The sequence below is a fragment of the Poecilia mexicana genome, unplaced genomic scaffold, assembly GCF_051168715.1.
Source record: "Poecilia mexicana isolate PSO_F unplaced genomic scaffold, ASM5116871v1 scaffold_10, whole genome shotgun sequence".
Lineage (NCBI taxonomy): Eukaryota > Metazoa > Chordata > Actinopteri > Cyprinodontiformes > Poeciliidae > Poecilia > Poecilia mexicana.
The window spans coordinates 8122088-8141842 of record NW_028263379.1 but is presented as its reverse complement, the minus strand read 5'-3'; the positions used below and the strand labels follow the sequence as shown (position 1 = coordinate 8141842).

General features: G+C 34.8%; 1 protein-coding gene across 1 annotated transcript; it reads left to right on the top strand.

The window, feature by feature from the left end:
* The first annotated feature begins 10893 nt into the window (after positions 1–10893).
* On the top strand, positions 10894–18715 carry LOC148156709 (uncharacterized). The gene is made up of 5 exons (XM_088009681.1): positions 10894–10954; positions 13339–14058; positions 16225–16367; positions 16778–16887; positions 17505–18715. The coding sequence occupies exons 1-5, from the start codon at positions 10894–10896 to the stop codon at positions 17635–17637; spliced, it is 1167 nt and encodes a 388-aa protein (XP_087865807.1). The 3' UTR covers positions 17638–18715.
* The last annotated feature ends 1040 nt before the right edge of the window (positions 18716–19755 follow it).

Below are 19755 nucleotides of genomic sequence, written 5' to 3'. Positions count from 1 at the left end.
TAAAAGCCATGCTTTAGCATTTTTCAGTGATTTTGTTTCCTTTTGCTTCCAAGGAGACAGAATTTCCTGTAGTTTTGCAAAAAGAACAAGAAATATGTTGAACAACTGAAGAAAAGTAATTAAACTATATACACTGCTCAAAAAAATAAAGGGAACACTCAAATAACACATCCTAGATCTGAATGAATGAAATATTCTCATTGAATACTTTGTTCTGTACAAAGTTGAATGTGCTGGCAACAAAATCACACAAAAATCATCAATGGAAATCAAATTTATTAACCAATGGAGGCCTGGATTTGGAGTCACACACAAAATTAAAGTGAAATGTTCCCTTTACTTTTTTGAGCAGTATATATTTATCTTAAATGTTAAGATAAAAACTTTTTTTTGTTTTTATCTTAAAAAAAATAGTTAAGTTAAATGTGATCTTTAAAAAAAGTGAGGTTCCTGGTCATTATCACCTTCAGATTACAAAAAAAATCTATGGTCTAAAACTCAGAAATGAAATTTGATTAAAAAAATAATTATTGGTTTTAAAGTAGCTTTATACCATATTTTTGCAGATATTTCAGAGGAATGGCAGGACAACCTGGATGTAGTATTCAAATTGGACTGACGATATTCACCCAACTGCTGTTGAGAGTTCAAAATGAATTCTGGAGTGTAGGTACAATAATAACTCCTTGACACAAATCTACATTCAGTCTGAAATTCAGGCTCTGAAGATTAAAATTGTTTCTAAATTAAGTTGCTGCAATGTGAGCCTCTGTTGATATGGGGACACAGATCTTTGCTTTTATAACTCGGCATAAATCCACTTTTATCGCTCCTGCATTCCTCAGGATAAATGTCCTCCACAGAAAACTATTATCACTGTGAAAACAATAGCACACAGCATGTGTCTCCTCCTCGCTCTCTCTTAAGGTATTTCTATTAGCAGAACTGAATGATTTGTTTGGAAGGTTTATCTCATATTACCAACACAGAAGGCAAACGATCTGACTCAGAGTTCACCAATACTAGTTTATCAATGTTTGCCTGTGATTTATATGGGGATGATAAGCCTGCAGATTTGACAATAGAAACCAGACGGAGGGAAATCCGGTGCTTTTTGCATTAGCTCAGATCCATCCTGTCTAAGAGCATAAACTCTTAAACTTTGCGCACAACTATTAGGCAAGTCTTATCTTTCAGATTATTTTTATCAATCACCAGCTACAGTGGTCTTAATTAATCCAAAACATTGCTAAATGGTAAACATGAATATTTTAGAAATACTAGAAGTGAGGTTTTGGCTTCCTTAGAAAAATATCAATACGTGCATAATTATTGGGCAACTATCGTACAGAACTATTACACAGCTAACTGAAAAACATTTTTCCCATGTCAACTTTTTTATTTTGATCTGTTTAAATGAGAAATGTAAATCGTACAACTCAAAGCTTTTCCAATACATAATTGTTGACATAATTAGTTCTGTTGTGGAATATAATTGAGTGTAGAGATTGAATGTTTTTGTTTGTTTAAAGGACGTGGTTCATTCCCACTGTTGCCAGATGCTTAGTAAGGATAAAGTGTTTCTGTAAAGGTGAAGACTCAATCCAATTAACCAGGCTTCTTTAGACAGCTAACTTTTTACCAATAGCTATTATAGCATCCACTGCATTTGACTATATTGCATTAGAATTACAGTATTTTATTTTATGTAATTGAATCCACATCTGTCTATATGACTGAAAAATAAACCGGATTTATGTCAGTTAATATAACTGGAAATGAATTAGACCTGTTTGTTTTGCCAAAGGCGTTTACTGTGAACGGGTTTCCAGTCTGTGACAAGGCGACATGGAAACACACAAGACAGCCAACCATGCCCACACCCACTATTCAAAGTCAATTATACATCACAATTTAATCCAAATACAAACCAAATGTATCAAGTTTAGTTTATTATTTCAAATGGTAAAATTTCCTGCTAAAGAAACCCAGCTGACTGCAACAGGTCAGAGTTTGTTGTAGCCCCCCCTCCTGAGCATGAATGTGGCAACATCAGACTCCCTGTAGACAGGAAGAAACCTTCGGCAGAACTTGGCTCAGTGTGAGCATCCATCTGCCTTGGCCGACTGAGGGTTTGAAGTTAGTTGGACTTTGCTGGCTCACACACTTTCAACATTGCTTTGTTTACAGTTATTATTAATTTGCTTTTCATCAACTTGTTCAGCACTTTTAAATTTTTAAAGTTCTAACTACACCTTTGGGGAATCTTTTAAAAAGTTTTACTAACAAATTTGTTCCAGAATCATTCAGATTACATTAGATTAGAATCATCTGCTCTTGTGCTTAAATCTCTCACAGGTGTGGTTTTCCTGCTCTTTAGTGTTATGTTGTTGAACTGGGATCATTGTTTCAGTCCAGCATTATTTCCAGACAATTCCCCCATTACCAAGAGCTTTCTTTAATGGACAAATGTAAGCCGCGGGCCAACACAATCATTTTCAACTCTGCTGCTCTGTGAAATGACTCACCATTAGCTCCACTGAGGTAGCTGTCAACGCTCTAATCTCTGGCCTTTTAAAAAATCTAATTAAAGGAGAGGCTTTCAGGGTGTTTATACAAAAACATGGTCATATTCTTGAGAACAGTGGCCTTGTTGATGAGTAGGATCATTGAGGTTGCCCTCCAGTCTTTACAACATGTCAGATAGTTGATGGACTGTGAGGGAGGCAGGTCACCTGCATCATCCACCCAACCCCTCCACCCCCCATACCACCTCCAACCTCCCTCAGGATGATGAGGGTGGTGGACAGATGAGTGTTGACTAAGTGATGCTGACACACCATTACTCGCCCACCTCTGTTTGGCTGAGACTAAAAATCCTGCATGTTTGTGTTCCCAAGTACAGCGTGCATGATTCCCACTGACAAAGTGGAGTGCAATCTGTTTCATGACATTAATCAAGAATAATTTATGTCTGACTGTATTTCAACAGATTTTAAACAAAGGAGAAAAGATAGACATCTAACTTGTGGCAAGCAACTTGTTTGTTAAAGATTATCTATTATACTTCCTTGGACAGGTTATACTTGCACATGAAAATGGCTGCAAACAGATTTGCAGATATACAACCACCCATCTTTGAAAAGCAGAACTGAAGCCTCCTACACCACCAACAAGAATGCAGCAGGTAGCCGGTCAACAACAAAAGACTTGTCTTTTCCAGCAGACATTGTACAGCGCATACAGCGGTAAAACCAACTGACCAAATGTGCATGGAGGTTTTCTGCACCTTTTGTGGTTGATTTGAGCTATGACTGTCTAAGCGGAGGCTATAGTCACGACAGTCTTAAGATCTCCCAGAATAGGCTGGCGAGTGTTGCTGGTGAAGGATGTTGACCTCCTCCTGAGCTGTTAACCCTACAATCCAATTTTGTATAAATAGAAGATAGGGGTATAAATGGACAAAAAGAAAAAGTGAAAAGAAATCATGAGTTGGGACTTGTAATGATTAAAGAAAGGAGAAAAAATAAAGAAGAGGAGCACAAGACATGATCTAGAGAAGAAAGAAGGTGAGTGGGTTATAAGTGAGGAAGAGGAGATGAATGTTTGGTGTCAGCTTTCTGCCACTCTGCCTTTGTGAAAGTAGAATGGTAATGCTGCTGCTGGGGGTTGAAAGTGGGTCTCTACCTGTGACTCAGTGGCCACAGCTGTCAGTCAAACTCAACCTGTGTGCCTGAGGAATATGGTAAACCTGCCAGTGTGGTCCCAGAGAGCCTGAGAGAAGGGAATCTAACAGAGCAGCAGAGTGACGGCCGAATCAGACTTTCAGCTGCTCGCTGCAGTTCAGGGAACACCTGCAGGTAAGAGACACAGAACATACCCCCATCTCTGCAACTGCTTTGTAGTTTTTTTAGAAGGTGTAATAGTATGCCAGGTTCTTCTACCTGCAGGCGATGTTGGAGGTAACTATTCAGTCGGCTAACAGTGCACTTTTTCTCCTTCTCAAATTCCACTTCTCCACCTTTCATTTATTAGGTTCAAGAGGCTTTTTTTACAAGTTCAGACAAAACAAAGTTGGTTTATTTCAGACAGCTCTGTATCATATTTTATGCTTCTTCTGCTTTCACACAATTAAGTACCAAATTTCAAATTCTGTTAATAAATGAGTTACTAGCAGGCATGTGGTTATTTTCGAGTGTCAAGTTTAAGAATCTAATAGATGTTGAAAGAAATGATTTGTGTACAAAAAAGTAATAAAATGAAAGCAATTGTATAAACAAACATCAGACCAGATTTAAATCATGTTAAACTCGCCTTTGCTTTTCATGAACTGATAACTGTACATAATTGAAGAAAGCAAAGGATATATGGATGGTTTTTGTTGGACTTTAGCAATTCTGAGATGGTGAGATCACAAAAAATTCAATTTGCAACATTAAGTATGTCAAAGGTGCCAATTGACACTTTAATTGAGGTGATGAATTTTTAGCACTCAAATTGGTTTGGTGAATCCAGCCTCTGATTAACTTCCCTACCTGCTTAAAAAGCATCCCAATGTGTGGTGGTTTGTTATCCGTCACACATTAAGATTGCATATAAAAAATTCTCATCAGTAGTAGGTTCCTGTGTTCCCCACATGACTTGACCTACCTGGAAATTGGATTTGTTTTGATAAGAGATTGTGAGCTTGAGAGATTTTTTTAGAACCTAACCCAGTTTTAAACTTCTCAACAACTCTTCCTTACGCATCTACTGTGGTTTTTGGTCTTCATTATGCAGTTTGTTCAATAATGCTCTCTACACCTCTGAGGTTGTATTTATTTGATATAATTACAAACTGAACTCTTATTTTCTAATTAGTTGACTATTAAAAGCATTTAGAGATAGTAAAGGGCACTAACTACCACTGAACCACACTTTTTCATATTTTAATTTTTATTCCACTTTTAGGCATAAAGTGCTGCCTTGTGTCTACAATATAAAATTCCAATAAATACACTGAATGTTGTAGATGTAACGTGACAAAATAAGTGAAAGTAGTATTCACCTAATGGGTTAAATAGACAAATATGAATGTATTCACAACAAAAGTAGACGTAAAAATGAATTTTGTAGCATTAAGCTTAACCACAATGAAGTTTTTTTATTTGACTACAATAGAAATGCCTCCTTTCACTTTCCATATTTATTACGAATTTGGTGTTTATGTTTTTGCAGGTAAACTGCTCTGTTCTGTTTATGTAAATGAGGCCTTGATCTAATTTCTTTCTGGAGAAAGACTGATATATTCTGCAGTCCTTTGCCCTTTGTCTGACATGTATTTTATCCAGAAGGTTAAAATATTTTACTTCCTAGAGTATGCAGAATGATTAGGGAAAGTGAATCTAAATGACTTTCAGTAGGCAATAATTTGTCATTTTTACTTGGCTGCTTGTCTCACTGTTTGAAAGCGCAGCTTGAAGCTTTAATGTCTCTATTTTATGGCACATTGGCACAGGGTGCCATCTTTAATTAATTCTGGTAAGTGCCAGCAGTTCTGCCATTTTTTTTTTGCCAAATCCCAGGAGGAGTTGAAGTGCTACATAAATAAAATATAGCAAATAAAATCAAAAATAAGCAGAAATCTTTTGTTACCTGTAAATTTCTTTGACAGTACTGGAATATGCTAAACATGTGCTGTTGGTGTGTTTTGGATGACTAACTATTTTTCTACTTCTTTAGTCCACATTGAAAATCAAGAAATGTATTAGATATCTGCCAGGAAATGTAATTTAATAGCCACTCATAACCCAAGATAAATACTTACAGCTGCAAAAATTGTAAAGCATTTTCCATTTGCATCCTCTAATCCAGTGGTGTCCAAATGTTTTGCCATGTCGGCCAGAAATGAAGTTTTATAGTTCCTGTGGGTCATAGAAAATAGATTGCTATTTAAGTAACAATAAAAAACTATTTGGATTTTTTTTTACCAGCTCTAAAATAAACTAGACACAATATTTTTAAAGATGGAGAAAAGTAACTGACAATCTTTAAACGTGAGCTTTATTGAAGCTGTTGGCACACAGATGTCTCCAGAGTCTTGACAGACCACCAGGTAGAAAATAAAATATCACTGGCAGAGGAATTGCCAGTTATTGTCAAGGCAGATGGCAGAAAATATTGTTATATATTATATATGTATCAATTTGGCAATCGGTATTGCCACATTGCCAGAATAAAGGGTTTCTTGTCAAAACAGGCCACAGAAAAGCTGGTGTGTGGCTTTATTTTCAGTAGGTTAGATTACCGGAACAATGTCTATGTGTAAGCTCATCCAAAATTCCTTAAATCAGGACTATAAACATCTAGCAAACCATCCTAAAACTTGGGAAAGTATAAATACCAACACTCACAGTTTCTTCCAACAGTAAAGAGATGACAATCTCTTTACTGTTGGAGGGAAGAATCAATGCATTATCACAGAGCTGGAGTTGTGGACTCATCCTGACAGCCTGTCTTTTCTCTGCACTGTCTAATTCAGCAGTGAAGAAAATCAAAACACCAGCTGCTACAACTCCTTTTGGCTCATATCAGCAAAAAAATTCCTTCCGTCACTAAAAACTGACAGATGCCACAGTCTTTGTGGTTACGTCTCTTCAATCTCAACTTACTGCTGCATGAACATCATGGTGGCAACACTGTACACCTTATACATTTTGAACAAGCAAATAAATGATGCTGACATATAAGCATATAAGATGTTATTTTCAGTATATGGAGAGGAGCTACTTTGGAACTTCTGATTTGTTTCAGTAAATCAGCAGATAGTTTTCATAAATAAATATTTTTCAAGTATTTGTGCTTTGAGGATGGGATTCAAAGAAACATTGCTTTGACAGTAAAAATCAAATAAAGTTTGTAAAGGAATTTTATTTATGACTTGCAGCAGTTGCTGTAGAAAATACTTGTTAGACAATTGCGCATATGTCAGTCTGTCGACTTTGTTCTGATCAAACTTTGACAACTTGTCTTTTCTGTTCCCATCTTCAGTCAGTCTGAATTTTTCTCTGCTACTACCAATTCCTCTACACCAGAGCACAGCTTCTTTTTCTATTTGAATGGAGCAGAAACTTTCTAAAAGTAACTGAACGACATCTACAAAATGTAATACAGGATCAAACTGATTGTCATTTTGCCTCAAATGATCAACTAACTGATGGAGTTTGGATTAAATATTTCCATTCGAGATGCCATCAAAAATGATTCTCAGATTAATTCTCCCCATTATTGTTTGGAAATTCTCATTTGTCCAAGGAAAAAAATGAGTAAGTTACGTCGTCAGTCCTTGAAAAGCAAGTTAAGAAACTGAAGCCAACAAACTGAAAACTTCAAGAACCACAAGAAAAAGTTAAAATTACAAACCTTTGTCATAAATTGCTGAAACACATGCAGCAAAATTAAATCGCATCATCACCAAAATCTTTGGTGTATCCATGTTATTGTGTTTTAGCATTCGGTTTTGATGATTTTGTGTCAAAAAATAAACTCTGAAAAAAAAAAAATCATTCTTGTAAGGTGACTCCCAAGGCAAACAAGACACATTTGAAGCATCATGTCCTGCAGTCACAAGTGCTTTATCTGCTGTCACAGCATGAAAGAGGAGAGTTTTCTGTGAATGGGGAGTCCTGTGATTTCTGACACTCCCTTTCAAAGAAATCAAGAGAAAGCATGCAAGTTGAAGCTTTACTGTTGGAATGGTGTGACAAGAACTCTTGAGGTTAACATTGGTTTGATAAGATAAAACAAAGCAGTTCAAAGCACCAGAGTGCATTTTGGGTGATTTATTCACTGGTGATGCTACTGAGACATGAACAAATTCAGAAAAGTCTGATCAGATTTACGTCCTGGGTTTTCTTCAAATAAAAACGGTGTGACAAACACACTGAGCTTTTATTAATAAAATAGTAATAATAAAAGACAACCTGGAATAAAGTTAAAGGAATGACTGTTGTTTTCATCAGTTGTTCCTACATCATACAAAGCTTCACTCACAACCAAAACATGTTTATATTAGTATATTTGTTTAGACGAGTTATCTGAATCCGAGGGATTTTCATATTTTGTCACGTTACAAACACAAACTCCAAAGTATTTTATCTTGAATTCATGTGACAAACCAAAATAAAGAAGGGATAATCATCAAGTAAAAGCAAAATGATAAAGTTGTGTGCAAACAGAAATCAAAAAAGTTTGGAGTGCTTTTCACTCTAAAAAGAAAAAAGTTGAACCAACTTAATTGAATTGCTTCTGTAGGTAACAAGCAATTCAATTAAGTTTATCCAACTAAATTTATTAAGTTTAACCAATTCAATATATTATAATCATCCAACTCAATTTGTTAAGTCAGTCTTACTCAAATCATTTAGTTTACTTCAAAAATGGTAAATAAACTTAAATAACACTTTTGACCACTGAAAGCACATATTAACACATGTATTTAATGCTCAGATTGGTTGGCAACTTGAGATTAAGTACCCAGGGGACACATTAACATACGGCAGGAGGAAGCTGGAGTCGAACCGTCAACCTTCCGATTACAAGGCGACTGCTCTATCCACAGAGCCACGGTCGCTTACTGGGAATGTGTCCCTGTAAGCTTGAGTCATTGTGTCAGACATGGGACACAAACTGAATTATTTCAAGTAAAGTCAAAGTGAAAAAGGTTATTTAAGGAAAAGATTTGTGTATTTAGATGACACTGTAAAAAGATTATTTAAATTTAGTTTGGAACTTCTTAAAAGTTTGAGTTGACTTTCTGTAGAATTAAATCAAAGAGATTTTAAATGTTTATTAGAACAAAATAAATGATTTGAGTAAGAATGACTTAAATTTGTCATGTTAAACCCCCTTATGAATTAAGTTATAAAAACTTAGCAAATTGAGTTGGAAGAACTTAGTAAATTGAGTTGGATGATCATAATAAATTGAGTTGGTCAGACTTAGGATACAAAACTGGCGTTGAACTCAATTGTTTTAAGTAAAGTCAAAGTGAAAAGTTCCTTCAGGTTAAAGATTTGTAAGTTTTGAGTTGAATGAACACAAAAAAGTAAGTTGTCATAGCAAAAGCAAAAGAATTAAGTTAAATTAATGTAAATAAGTCCATAAGATGAACTACAGCCCAAAAACACTTTTTAGAGTGTTCATGTCAACTCCTAAATGTAATGCAAAGCAATAATGGTTAATGAATGAAAGAAATGCAGAACCCATTCCACAACCCAGAAAAAGTTAAAATATGCTTACTGATAAAGAACAGATTCTTCGCAAGGTAGAGATTTGGCTGAGTCAGCACTGAACGTTGTTTAAAAATTAAACAGAATATCTGGTTACCAGGGATTGTTTCACCCACTGTACCACATAGAGAAGGAACGCCTATTCACTTAAAACCAAAGACGATGACATAAGCAGTAATTGTTTCTCCAGTCAAGTGGCAGAACATTAATCCAGTTGGTTCACTGAATGAACTATAGCAGATAGGTTATCCATCACGACTAGCACATGCAATTACTTGGGAACATAAGGTAAGGTAATTTTATTTATATAGCACATTTTCAGAAACAAGGCAATTCAAAGTGCTTTACATGAGTTAAAAGGAAATACAAACAAAATAACAAACCAAAGGAAAAAAGAGGAAAGAAAACTAATCTAATGTTGTTCTAAAGTATGTAAACTAATTGCACCTGTTCAGGGTCGCTAAGTATCTAATTTCATTTCTAAATAGTGAGTACTCTACAGTTTCTGGTAAAATAAGCTAAAGAGTGACTGATCTAATTCCTTAGTAACCTAAGCCTTGTTTTCTGAGAATATCTTTCTTCAGCAGGAGCAGGAAAGCTGGTCAAAGTTTGATAAAGATGGATGGAGCTAAATCCAGGGTGATCCTGAAAGAAATCCTATTAGAGGCTGGAGAGACCCAGTAAGTTCACTTTTACACAATTCTGACAGCTACAGATAATTGATTTTGCTGAGTAAAGAAAATAAATATAAAAAGTTAAGGCGGTCTGTAAATGCTCTGTAAAAGTGTGGTTATCTGTTCTGAGTACTATGTCCTGCTGAGTTTTAGTCTCTCAGTTTAATATGCTGATAAGCAGTCATTCATTTAAGCTTTTTTGGGAAGATGAAGTGTGAAAATAAGGAACAGAAACTAAGCGAGACAACTTTATGAACAAGTAGAGAAGTTAAGACAAGAATAAATCACACACTGCATACTATTTAAAGTTGATGGTGTTTCTGCTTGGACAAAAGTGACCTCAAAGATCAACTAGAAGGCATCGGGATAGGTTTTTCTACACCAATCAGTGTGAAACAGGAACATCTAGAACATCCCATTTGTGCATTTTACATGAATCTGCAGAAAACAAAAATCCTTCTAGTTTTCTATGTTGACCAGAAGTCGGTGGAAGCATTTTTGACCTCAGCTTTATTCAGCCTGAAGACATTTGAAGTGGAAAATATGTATGTATGTTTTTTTGTCATTTAGATTAATCAGATGTTTTACTTATGTGGATTTTATTAGATTTGGTTTAACACTAGTCATATCCATTTAAAGTACAGTGCATTATGGAGTTAGAGTACATTATTCATGCCAATTTTAAGGGGTAATATAACGTATTTGGTTGATCATTTTCTACAACAAAAAAAAGTTTTAATTATTGTGAATTTACTATTTCAAATTGCAAGTATTAAAGTTATGCTTAATTAACATGACTGAACTCATTTTAACAGAGTTTTTGGTTCATGCAGAGAAACTGCAAAAATGTCTAATTTTATTAAAAACTAACAGCAAATAAAATATTTAGATTTTAACTTTTGTTGCTTGCTTGCAATTGTTTCTGTTGAACAGTTAAAATTTTCAAGAAGATGGAAGACACAGAGACAGATGACAGCACAGACAATGGCATGTATAACCTCGTGAGTCAAGGTGCAGTATACCTCTCAAGACTAAAAAAACATTAAACTTACTACATTGTGGTGGTTATGAACATGATTGTTAGTTTATAGTGTCAAGATAAAGAAAAGGAGCCATTTTGACTGTTCTCTGGTGGGAGGTCTGTATGCATCAGCCGTGTATCCCAGGCTTTATGCCGATTCTGTCAGACTCTATGGGAAACATCTGTGATGTAAAAGCTCTGACACTCCAGACAAAAAAATCACAATGTCTACTCAGTTTTATTTTATACAACCTGACTTTGTGATTTGTTCTCAAATGCTGACAGATAACAAAAGTAGGAATTAAACAGTGCATAAAGAGATGAGTGCTCATGGAAATGCGCTTCGTTTTTACGGTTCAGTTCAATTTAAACAAAAAAAAGTTTTATTATATAAATGCAATCAATGTCACACTCTCTTTAAATTCTGAATTTTATTAATAACTAACTGTATATTTTGACAGTTTTGAGAATGTGAAAGAAACTTTTTTTTCTACAGAAAACCTCCCAAAATATCTATTTAAGTAAAATATAAAGAAATGTTTTTAAGTAATTTTTACAAATTGGGACAATCTGTTTATCAGCATCTATTTAGTATTGATTAAAAAAAAAAACTACTCACTTGTCTTTTCTTAATATAGGGGACGATGATGGAACAAAGCAGCAACACAGATGTGTGCCCATTTGGCTCGGGTTACTATGCACTGTTCTTTTGGCTGGAAATATTGGACAGGTTGTCCACAGTGAGTAAATTTTGAGGTGACATTTTTACGGGTAATACGTGAGAAACATGCAGCTAAAAGTAAAAAACCTGGTCAAACATTTCTGAGCAATGTTGCACATTAGCAGCTCTAAATATAGACAACACATTAACAATATTATATTCCTCAAAAGTTTTCACACCTCTGAAAGATGTTCATATTGGATCACATTACATCTACACTGTCCATTGTATTTTATGCAATAATCCAACACAAAGTGGTGCATGATTGTGAAGTTGAAAGAAAAAATGATTAATGAATTTCAAAATTCTTTACAGATAAAAATCTGAAAGTCTGATGTGCCTTTAGAATTACCCTCCATTGAGTCCGATACCACAAAATAAAATTTAGCTAATTAGCTTTGTCTTAATGTGTGTAAGTTTAACTTGAGTCTACATTTAATTGGCTCTTCCTCCTGGAAGGAACCAGCTACAAAGAAATTAATATAAATCAAAGTTTATTCTTGGGTTAAAATGGTCAAGTTAAAGTTCAAACATGAATCCAATTAAAAAAAAAAAAAAAGAACAGCTGTTCAGGCAAAAATGTCACTATTGACAGATTTTGGTCTTAGGTCATTTCACAAATATACTCTACCTTATGTTTGCTGGTCACATAAAATTAAATTTAAATATATGGAAGTTGTAACATGAGCAAATGTAAAAAAGATTAATGGGTTGGGAAACTTTTGCAAGGCAGCATTGATGGCTTCTTTCATACATTCTTGTTTTTTTTCCTCTTAAATGAACCGTCTGGAGACATGTTGCAGGACCACCTACTGATCTGACGCTACTCCAGGCAGACATCACTTTTTATCTGAATGTCTCCCAGTTTAAAAAACCTATAAACAACCTCGTTAAAATCCAGCACAGCTGTCAGCAATCAAAAAACAATAAACAGCTGTCTGCTGGAACTTTTAGAAGATAGGATTTATTATTATTATTATTTGGGAAAATGTTTCCCCCTTTTCATTTGGATTATATAAATCAGTCTATTCATTGAATGCTGAGGTATTTTGTGTCTATTTGTTCTAATTGTTTCTGAAGCTGACTATACCGGCTAAGATTTAAATGCATCTCAATCATATTAAAAGAAAGTCTTTTCAGCAGAATGTCACATGTTGACCTACATACACACTGTGTTCAGAGTAAATCTCACTGCCATTGAGCCTTTGGATTTTTTTACAGATGTCTGTTCACAAGATAAAATATTCAGCTTGTTTGTGTTGACACTGAACTCAGCGGAGTCAGTAATTATTTGATGCTGCTTTACTCCACTTATTTTTTTAGTTAACATAATTAAGATAGTAATAAGCAAACCTGTTGATCACCTATCTCTGGTGGTTTATTGAGAGGCCACTGCTTAGTACCACATATGGAAGTGGCACAGACTGGATTTATTTCTTAGGTGAAAAGACTGGAACTGGGCTATTCAAACTGCCATCAAAAAATTGGATATGGGGAAAAAGAAAGGCTGCTGTGTGAGCATAACCTTGGTCTACTTTCATTATAGCTAAATGTCTTACCATTTAAGTGTCATTTTAGCATCAAGTCTGGCACTGGGAATAAATATGCAGAATAAACAGCAAATCTACTGATTGACTATTGTTTCGTTCACAGATAAGATTAAATGTCCTGAATTAGTAGATGCACCTCAAGCCAACAACAACACTATGAATCAAAACCAACATGACCTCCTGGCTGCGGAAAACAACAGAATACAGAGTCAACATGATGTCTTATTTGTAGAAAAGCAACAGTTAGAGTTCCTACTGAAGAACCTGAGTGAAAACATCAAGCAGTTGCAGCAAAGTTACAGATCGCTGACAGCAGAAAGAGACGAGTTGAGGTCCATTTTAAGGTCTGAAACAAACAAGAGAGACCAACTCCTGGCAAATTACAGTTGCTTAAAAACAGAATGTGACCAGTTAAAAAAGAGCTATGAAGTCCTACAGAGGACTTTCAATGACTTACAAAGTGATCACAATAACCTGACTGCAGTTATTGGTCAGGTAAACTCCAAATACAACGATCTACAAAGAGAAAAGGAGGGATTACAAACACTATTTTCTCTAGAAGCAAAAAGGGATCAATCAGAAAGCAATTGCTCTTCACTCAGGATAGAGAAGGACCAGCTGCAAGAAAGCTTTGATATGCTAAACAAAAGCAAAGTTCAAATTGAGACAAATTATAGTTTACTCTGGAGAAAAAAAGAATTACTACAAGCAAACTACAATCATCTGACAAAGGAAAAGGAGGATCTACAGGCAAGATGCAAAAACTTGACCAACTCTACTGACCTGTTAAAGATGAATGACAAGATGACTGAAAAACCAACTGGTAAGGACTTTCTCTGCCCATTTTAAATCATTCATTTATTAAGAATCATCTTTACTGGCCGAATTGGAACTGAGGGTGTCACGGCCTGCTGTGCTCCAAAACCAAAATTATTCTAAGTAAAGACTGTAAGTGGTTTGTTTCTTGAATGCACTTCAGACTGGATCGCTTTAACAATACGTCACTTATTTCTAGCAAAAATAAAGACGATAATTAAATTTGTTTTACAAGTTGACATAGATGAAAACTAACTTAATCTGAGTTTACAAGTTAAGAAAGTGGTCAAAAAAATAATTTTTAAAAATCCCCCGTCATCACATCTGACAAAGACAAAAAAATCTCCACCTTGCCCCCAGTGTGTTATTAATCTCATAAATTAATGTGTCTAAAAGTTTCCAAACTAATCATAAAAATTCCAAAACAAACTAATTTAATACCAGATTTTCCAAACAAACTTAAGTATGTTCTAAGTGTTTAAAGAAAGAACTAGATTTATAGAACTTATGTGTAACCCTTTGTTCAGAAAATTATTTTGACTCAGAAGTTATAGACCAATTGCTAGATTCAATGGGATTGCGGTACGAACTAAAGTGAGTACAAAATGAATTAACTGGATGCAGGTAATGAGCAAAAAACAAAATAGTTTTGTAGAAAAGAATTAAAAGAGCTTAACAATCACAGCTGGCAAGAACTATAACAAGAACAACAATAATAATTACAAGCCAGCAAATTAAAACCCCAGTCCTATTGAGCTCAGTGTTTGTCTTTTTAGTCTTTAAGTCAAAATGTGCCTTAAAGTGAAATTCTTTTTCTGTCCAGTGGTTACCACATGGATGTTCACTCTGGAGAGAAGTATGAGGTTCTTCGACGAATCTCCAGTTCTGCTCTGGGCACAGACTCGCCAAAAGGAATCCAGGAATCAGATTCAGAAAAAAAAAAAAAAAAAAAACTGGCCTTACACACAATAATATTACTGCATACAGCAAATAAAACCTTTATTCCTGTCTTACAGCTAGCTACACCTAAGTTTTTATCTTCATTTCTTGTCTCATATACACGGAAATATTTTACATGCATGTTCTTTTTTTTCAATATATATTTTATAGCACATTAAATTATTTTTAACCAGGTAAAACAAATAAATTAAATGTTTTTTTTAACCATAAAATTATTATTAATGCTTTGTAAGGATTTAAATAAATTATTATTAAATCATGTTTTAAGGTTTTGTAAATCATGACATGAAATACAATTAATTAATCATTCTACCAATAATTTGTCTTTATAGCGCTAATCTCCTTTATAGTCATACTTTGTATCAGTACAACCCTCTCTGGGCTAATAGGTTCATCATTTTATATACTGTAAACTTCATGCCGTTTACAAAAGTTACATTTAACATCAATAAACATTGCATTCAACTGAAAAAAAAAACAGTATAGAAAGAACTTAAAAGTGTTTCCTTATACTGCTGTGAACTTAAATCTTATTGGTTAATCTTACAGAAATAACATTTCAGGGGCTTTTAATCAGGAATAACTCCACCCGCGACGCTAGCATGACGCTAGCATATTTTCTCCAGCAAGCACAGGGTTTTAACTCACCAAGATTAGGTATCAAAATGGACAGCACGGTTTCTCTAGCTCGCTCTCCTGTCAACTGAACATTACAGATATTCAAAATTAACTTCTGGAAAGCGCAGTTACTTGTTTAGAATACTTTTCAACAGTATAATTCACCAACATATGACTCACAAAGTTCAGCACAGTTTGCCTATGGTCCGGCCTCGTCCATCTTTAAAGTACAACTGACAGTGAATTCGAAGTGAACGTTAGACAGGCTCGCGCTTCCTTTCCAAACCGGAAATAAAACTGAGATTATCACATTTATTTTCAAAATAAAAGTTTATTTTTATCAAAATAAGAGCTCAAATGCTTTGAAGTGAATAAAATGACATATGTGTATGTATGTCTGAACGCTGTATAAACATGTTAAAATAGTGCAAATATGCATATTTTTTATTTCAGAGTAGTAGCTGACTGTTCTGCCTGTAAGACTGCAGGTTAAATGGGGGTGGTTAAAGATATGTGGGTGGGGGTAGAGAAAACCAGAAAATCTGTTCTGATAATAGTCACTCATGAGTGTTAAAAAAATGTTTTCCCTTCTTAGAGTTGCCCTGTCCAGCACATTGGAGGCTCTTTGAAACAAAATGTTATTTTGCTTCAACGGTGAAGAAAAGCTGGACTGAAAGCAGAAGAGCATGCATCGCAGAGGGAGCGGATCTGTTGATCATAAACAGTCATGAAGAACAGGTGAGAAAAACTTGTGTCTGAAATACCATTGGCCAGGATCCTTCAACATTTGAAGCTCACAGTGTTTTAAAGAATCTGTGACCAATAAAATTCCAGTTTGATCACGATATGTAGTATAATTTGATTATACTACACAAATTATTTTCTGTGCCAAAATGCACAGAAAATTATTTATGTTGTAAACATGATTACATAATAAAAAAGTTACAAGTTACAACTCATTAGTCCCATTGGTGCAACACTACACAATCTAGAAAATTGTTCAGGTTAGGCACTGAGTTACGATGTAAAAAACAAAACAAAGTCAAGAGATCACAAAATTATAAATTGAAAAGGAGCCTTGACTTGATACAGAACCTAACCTGTCAACATATTTCTCAACGTTGTGCTTCCTTATCTCTGCTAAACAGGAATTTGTTGGTGGAATAGTGAACAGTGGGCAAGATGCCTGGATTGGTCTCACTGACAGCCTCACAGAGGGAGTTTGGATGTGGGTGGATGGGACCCCAGTTAACACAACGTAAGTAGAATTCATAAGAATAACAAAAATCAGTGTAAAATATGCCTAGATATTGTATAAGGAGTTGATTTAGTCAAGTTAGTTTTTTTTTGTTTTGTTTTGTTTTTTTTATTTTTGGCTAAACTGCTTCTTCACATTTACAGAGATTCTCTTGTTAGTTCAGAAATAGGTCCAGTTAATCTGCCCATTCTAACTTTTACTCATGAATAGGATGTATGATATGTATAATGTATCAAACTCTCCACATTATATTGCATTTAATTAAACAACCACTGCCTCTGGTAACAATCATGATTAATGATGAATTAAAAAAAAAAAGGATGTAACTTTAAAAAACAGTCCTCTACTTGAAGGTAAATTAGATTTTTTGTTTTATTGAAATGTTCAATAAATGGTCTCCTTCAAACGCATTTAGATTTGGCTCTTCAAATCTGAATGTGTTTGAAGTGCTTCAGATGCACCTAATAGGATCAATATTTACAAGGGGAATCCGCAAAGTACCTGGTGTATCCAGAAACAATAAAAGGAAATATATTGTAAAAGAGAAGTGATTTTTACGTTAAATCTCTTGTTTTGTTTGTTTTTTGTTTTTGTTTTTGTTTTTTTTGGTGTATCAGGTACTGGCTCACTGGGCAGCCCAACAGCTACAAAGGAGAGCAGGACTGTGGAGAGTTGGTGCAGAAAAAATCGGGTGGGAAATGGAACGATGACAGCTGTATTGCTCACCAGTTATGGATCTGTGAGAAATGAAACCATTATGGTCAAACCAAATGTTATATTTATTAATGTGTGTTTTAAATTAGATCTTCTCTTTTCCTGGACCTCCTTTTTTGTCTTTTCCCTTGTACCAGCTACCAATTGGTACTATTTCATTTTATGCTGATGACTGCCAGGTTTAATTTCCACTGAAGTGTACTCCTCTTCTTACCACATTTGAAACTTGTGGTCAATTCTCAGTAGTAAGATAATCAGAAGTCTTGAAGGTCAGGGAGTGATGTGCAACAAGAAGTTTGTTGCAGTAAGATGGCGCTTATTTACATGTAAATAAAACTATAAAACAGTTTTTGGGATTTAATTTCCACTTATATGTACCTATATTTTTCTTATTAATTATATACCAAATGTCAGACATGAAATGATCCAGTTTCATTTATACTCAATCTTCTTACTGTCCAGTTAACATTGATGCTTAGAAACATTCTGTTACAGTTAGACTCACAGCAATAAGTTAAATTTAGAAATCAAGGTTTCATGCAGAAAATGGTCACTGTGAACATTCTGCTTGATTTTTGTTGCATTTTTAACACTTAATCTAAAGATAACAGGTGAAGATACAGCAGAACCTGAAACCACCCACAACCCACTAAGTCCTGTGCTCCAATCAGCTGAACTAAAATTTAGTTAAGCCTTGAATTATTCATACCTCAGACCAATTAAGGTGTGAAGTATTCTTTTAATATTGCCAAAATGTTTTGTTTGACTGGAGGTAATGTATACTCTTCTATTTCTTTGTTTTTGTTTTGTTTAGTGAGCACATAATTTTTCTTTTGGGTTGTTTTATTCAGAAGTTCAGAGTTTATTGTTTTTAGGTGTAGCCATATTAGTTCCTTTATTTGTTTTTCTTTGATTATTGTAAGGATGTTTATGTTTTTTTGGTTCCTTGAGTCTCAGTTGGATTGTTCAGTCTCTTAAAAACCCCACCTCAGTATTTTAATTCCTGATTCTTCATTGCTTCTGTTTCTCTGCCTGCTATTCCACCCATGCTCCACATTTCATGTTTAAGTTCTGTAAGTTTTCTTTTTACTAGTAAATTTTATCATTTGGGCCAGCTCCTGCCCCAATTTTGAATCTGTGAAGGAAGCACAAACACTTGAAGCTCATTACCAAAGATAAATGATCAAAACACCAGCGGAAACATGCAAAAATGCTGGGTAGCATTTATAAGGAGGGTTTGATTGCTTTAATGTCAGTAAGAATTGTTTAATTAATTATTGAGAGCAGTATAAATAATTATGATATGCTAATGGCTTTTTATTTTCTAACAATACTTTTTAAAAATTATTTTATCTTTTGAGAAATGTCTGTTTGATTTTATATCAGAAAAACACTTCTTGATCGAATGAAAATCAATTTAAATCTAAATAATCTGAAGAAATGAGGGCTTATATAGTTACAATACCTAGCAAAAGAGATCCTTTCAGTTCACCTCCAGAGTGTGATTTTGGCAAATGGTTAGCCTTGCAAAAGTATTCATAAACTTTCTAAAGCTGTTTAAGATTTATGTTCTCCCTCCAATCTGAGTGTGGGCTGCATTTCTATTAGCTCTTTCAAACATATTTTGAAATCATGCATTATTTGAAAAGGTTGAAATTTTTGGGGGAAAAAAAGAAGAAAAAAACAGGATACTCAACTTTAATTATTTCTGCCTTTTGAAAAGAGGTGGTGCTCATTAGTACTGAAAAAAGCTGCAGCAGTTTGGATAAATATCTTAATATGTTTTTAACATCCATGCACATAAATTAAACTGACAGATTGTTTAACATCCTGAAGAGCGACTTCAGATCCTTGCTGCATGCTGAACAGACAACCAAGAAATAACCTGAAGCCAACTGCTGATGACGCTCCTCACAGCTTACAGTCCGATTACAGTCCGTTAGTTACATAATGCAGACCTAGGAAGATGAGGGCAGTTTCAAACCCTTTCATATGAGTAGTGCATTTGTACTTAGTGGGCAAAGACACCACGCTCTGGCACACCGCTCGGTTTGGGTGGGGTGGCGGTTCGCGCAGAGTGCGGTTGCTCTTCAAGAGGGGACATCTCAGCCATTAATTGGCCTAAGCCTTTTCATTCCCCTCCAGATCCAAACC

What these genes read in the sequence shown, in the direction of transcription:
- LOC148156709 (XM_088009681.1), top strand. Translation starts at nt 10,894, where the DNA reads ATGGAAGACACAGAGACAGATGACAGCACAGACAATGGCATGTATAAC. An exon ending in GATGACTGAAAAACCAACTG is followed by an intron (nt 14,059 to 16,224) that starts GTAAGGACTTTC and finishes TTCCCTTCTTAG; the next exon opens with AGTTGCCCTGTCCAGCACAT. An exon ending in TAAACAGTCATGAAGAACAG is followed by an intron (nt 16,368 to 16,777) that starts GTGAGAAAAACT and finishes TCTGCTAAACAG; the next exon opens with GAATTTGTTGGTGGAATAGT.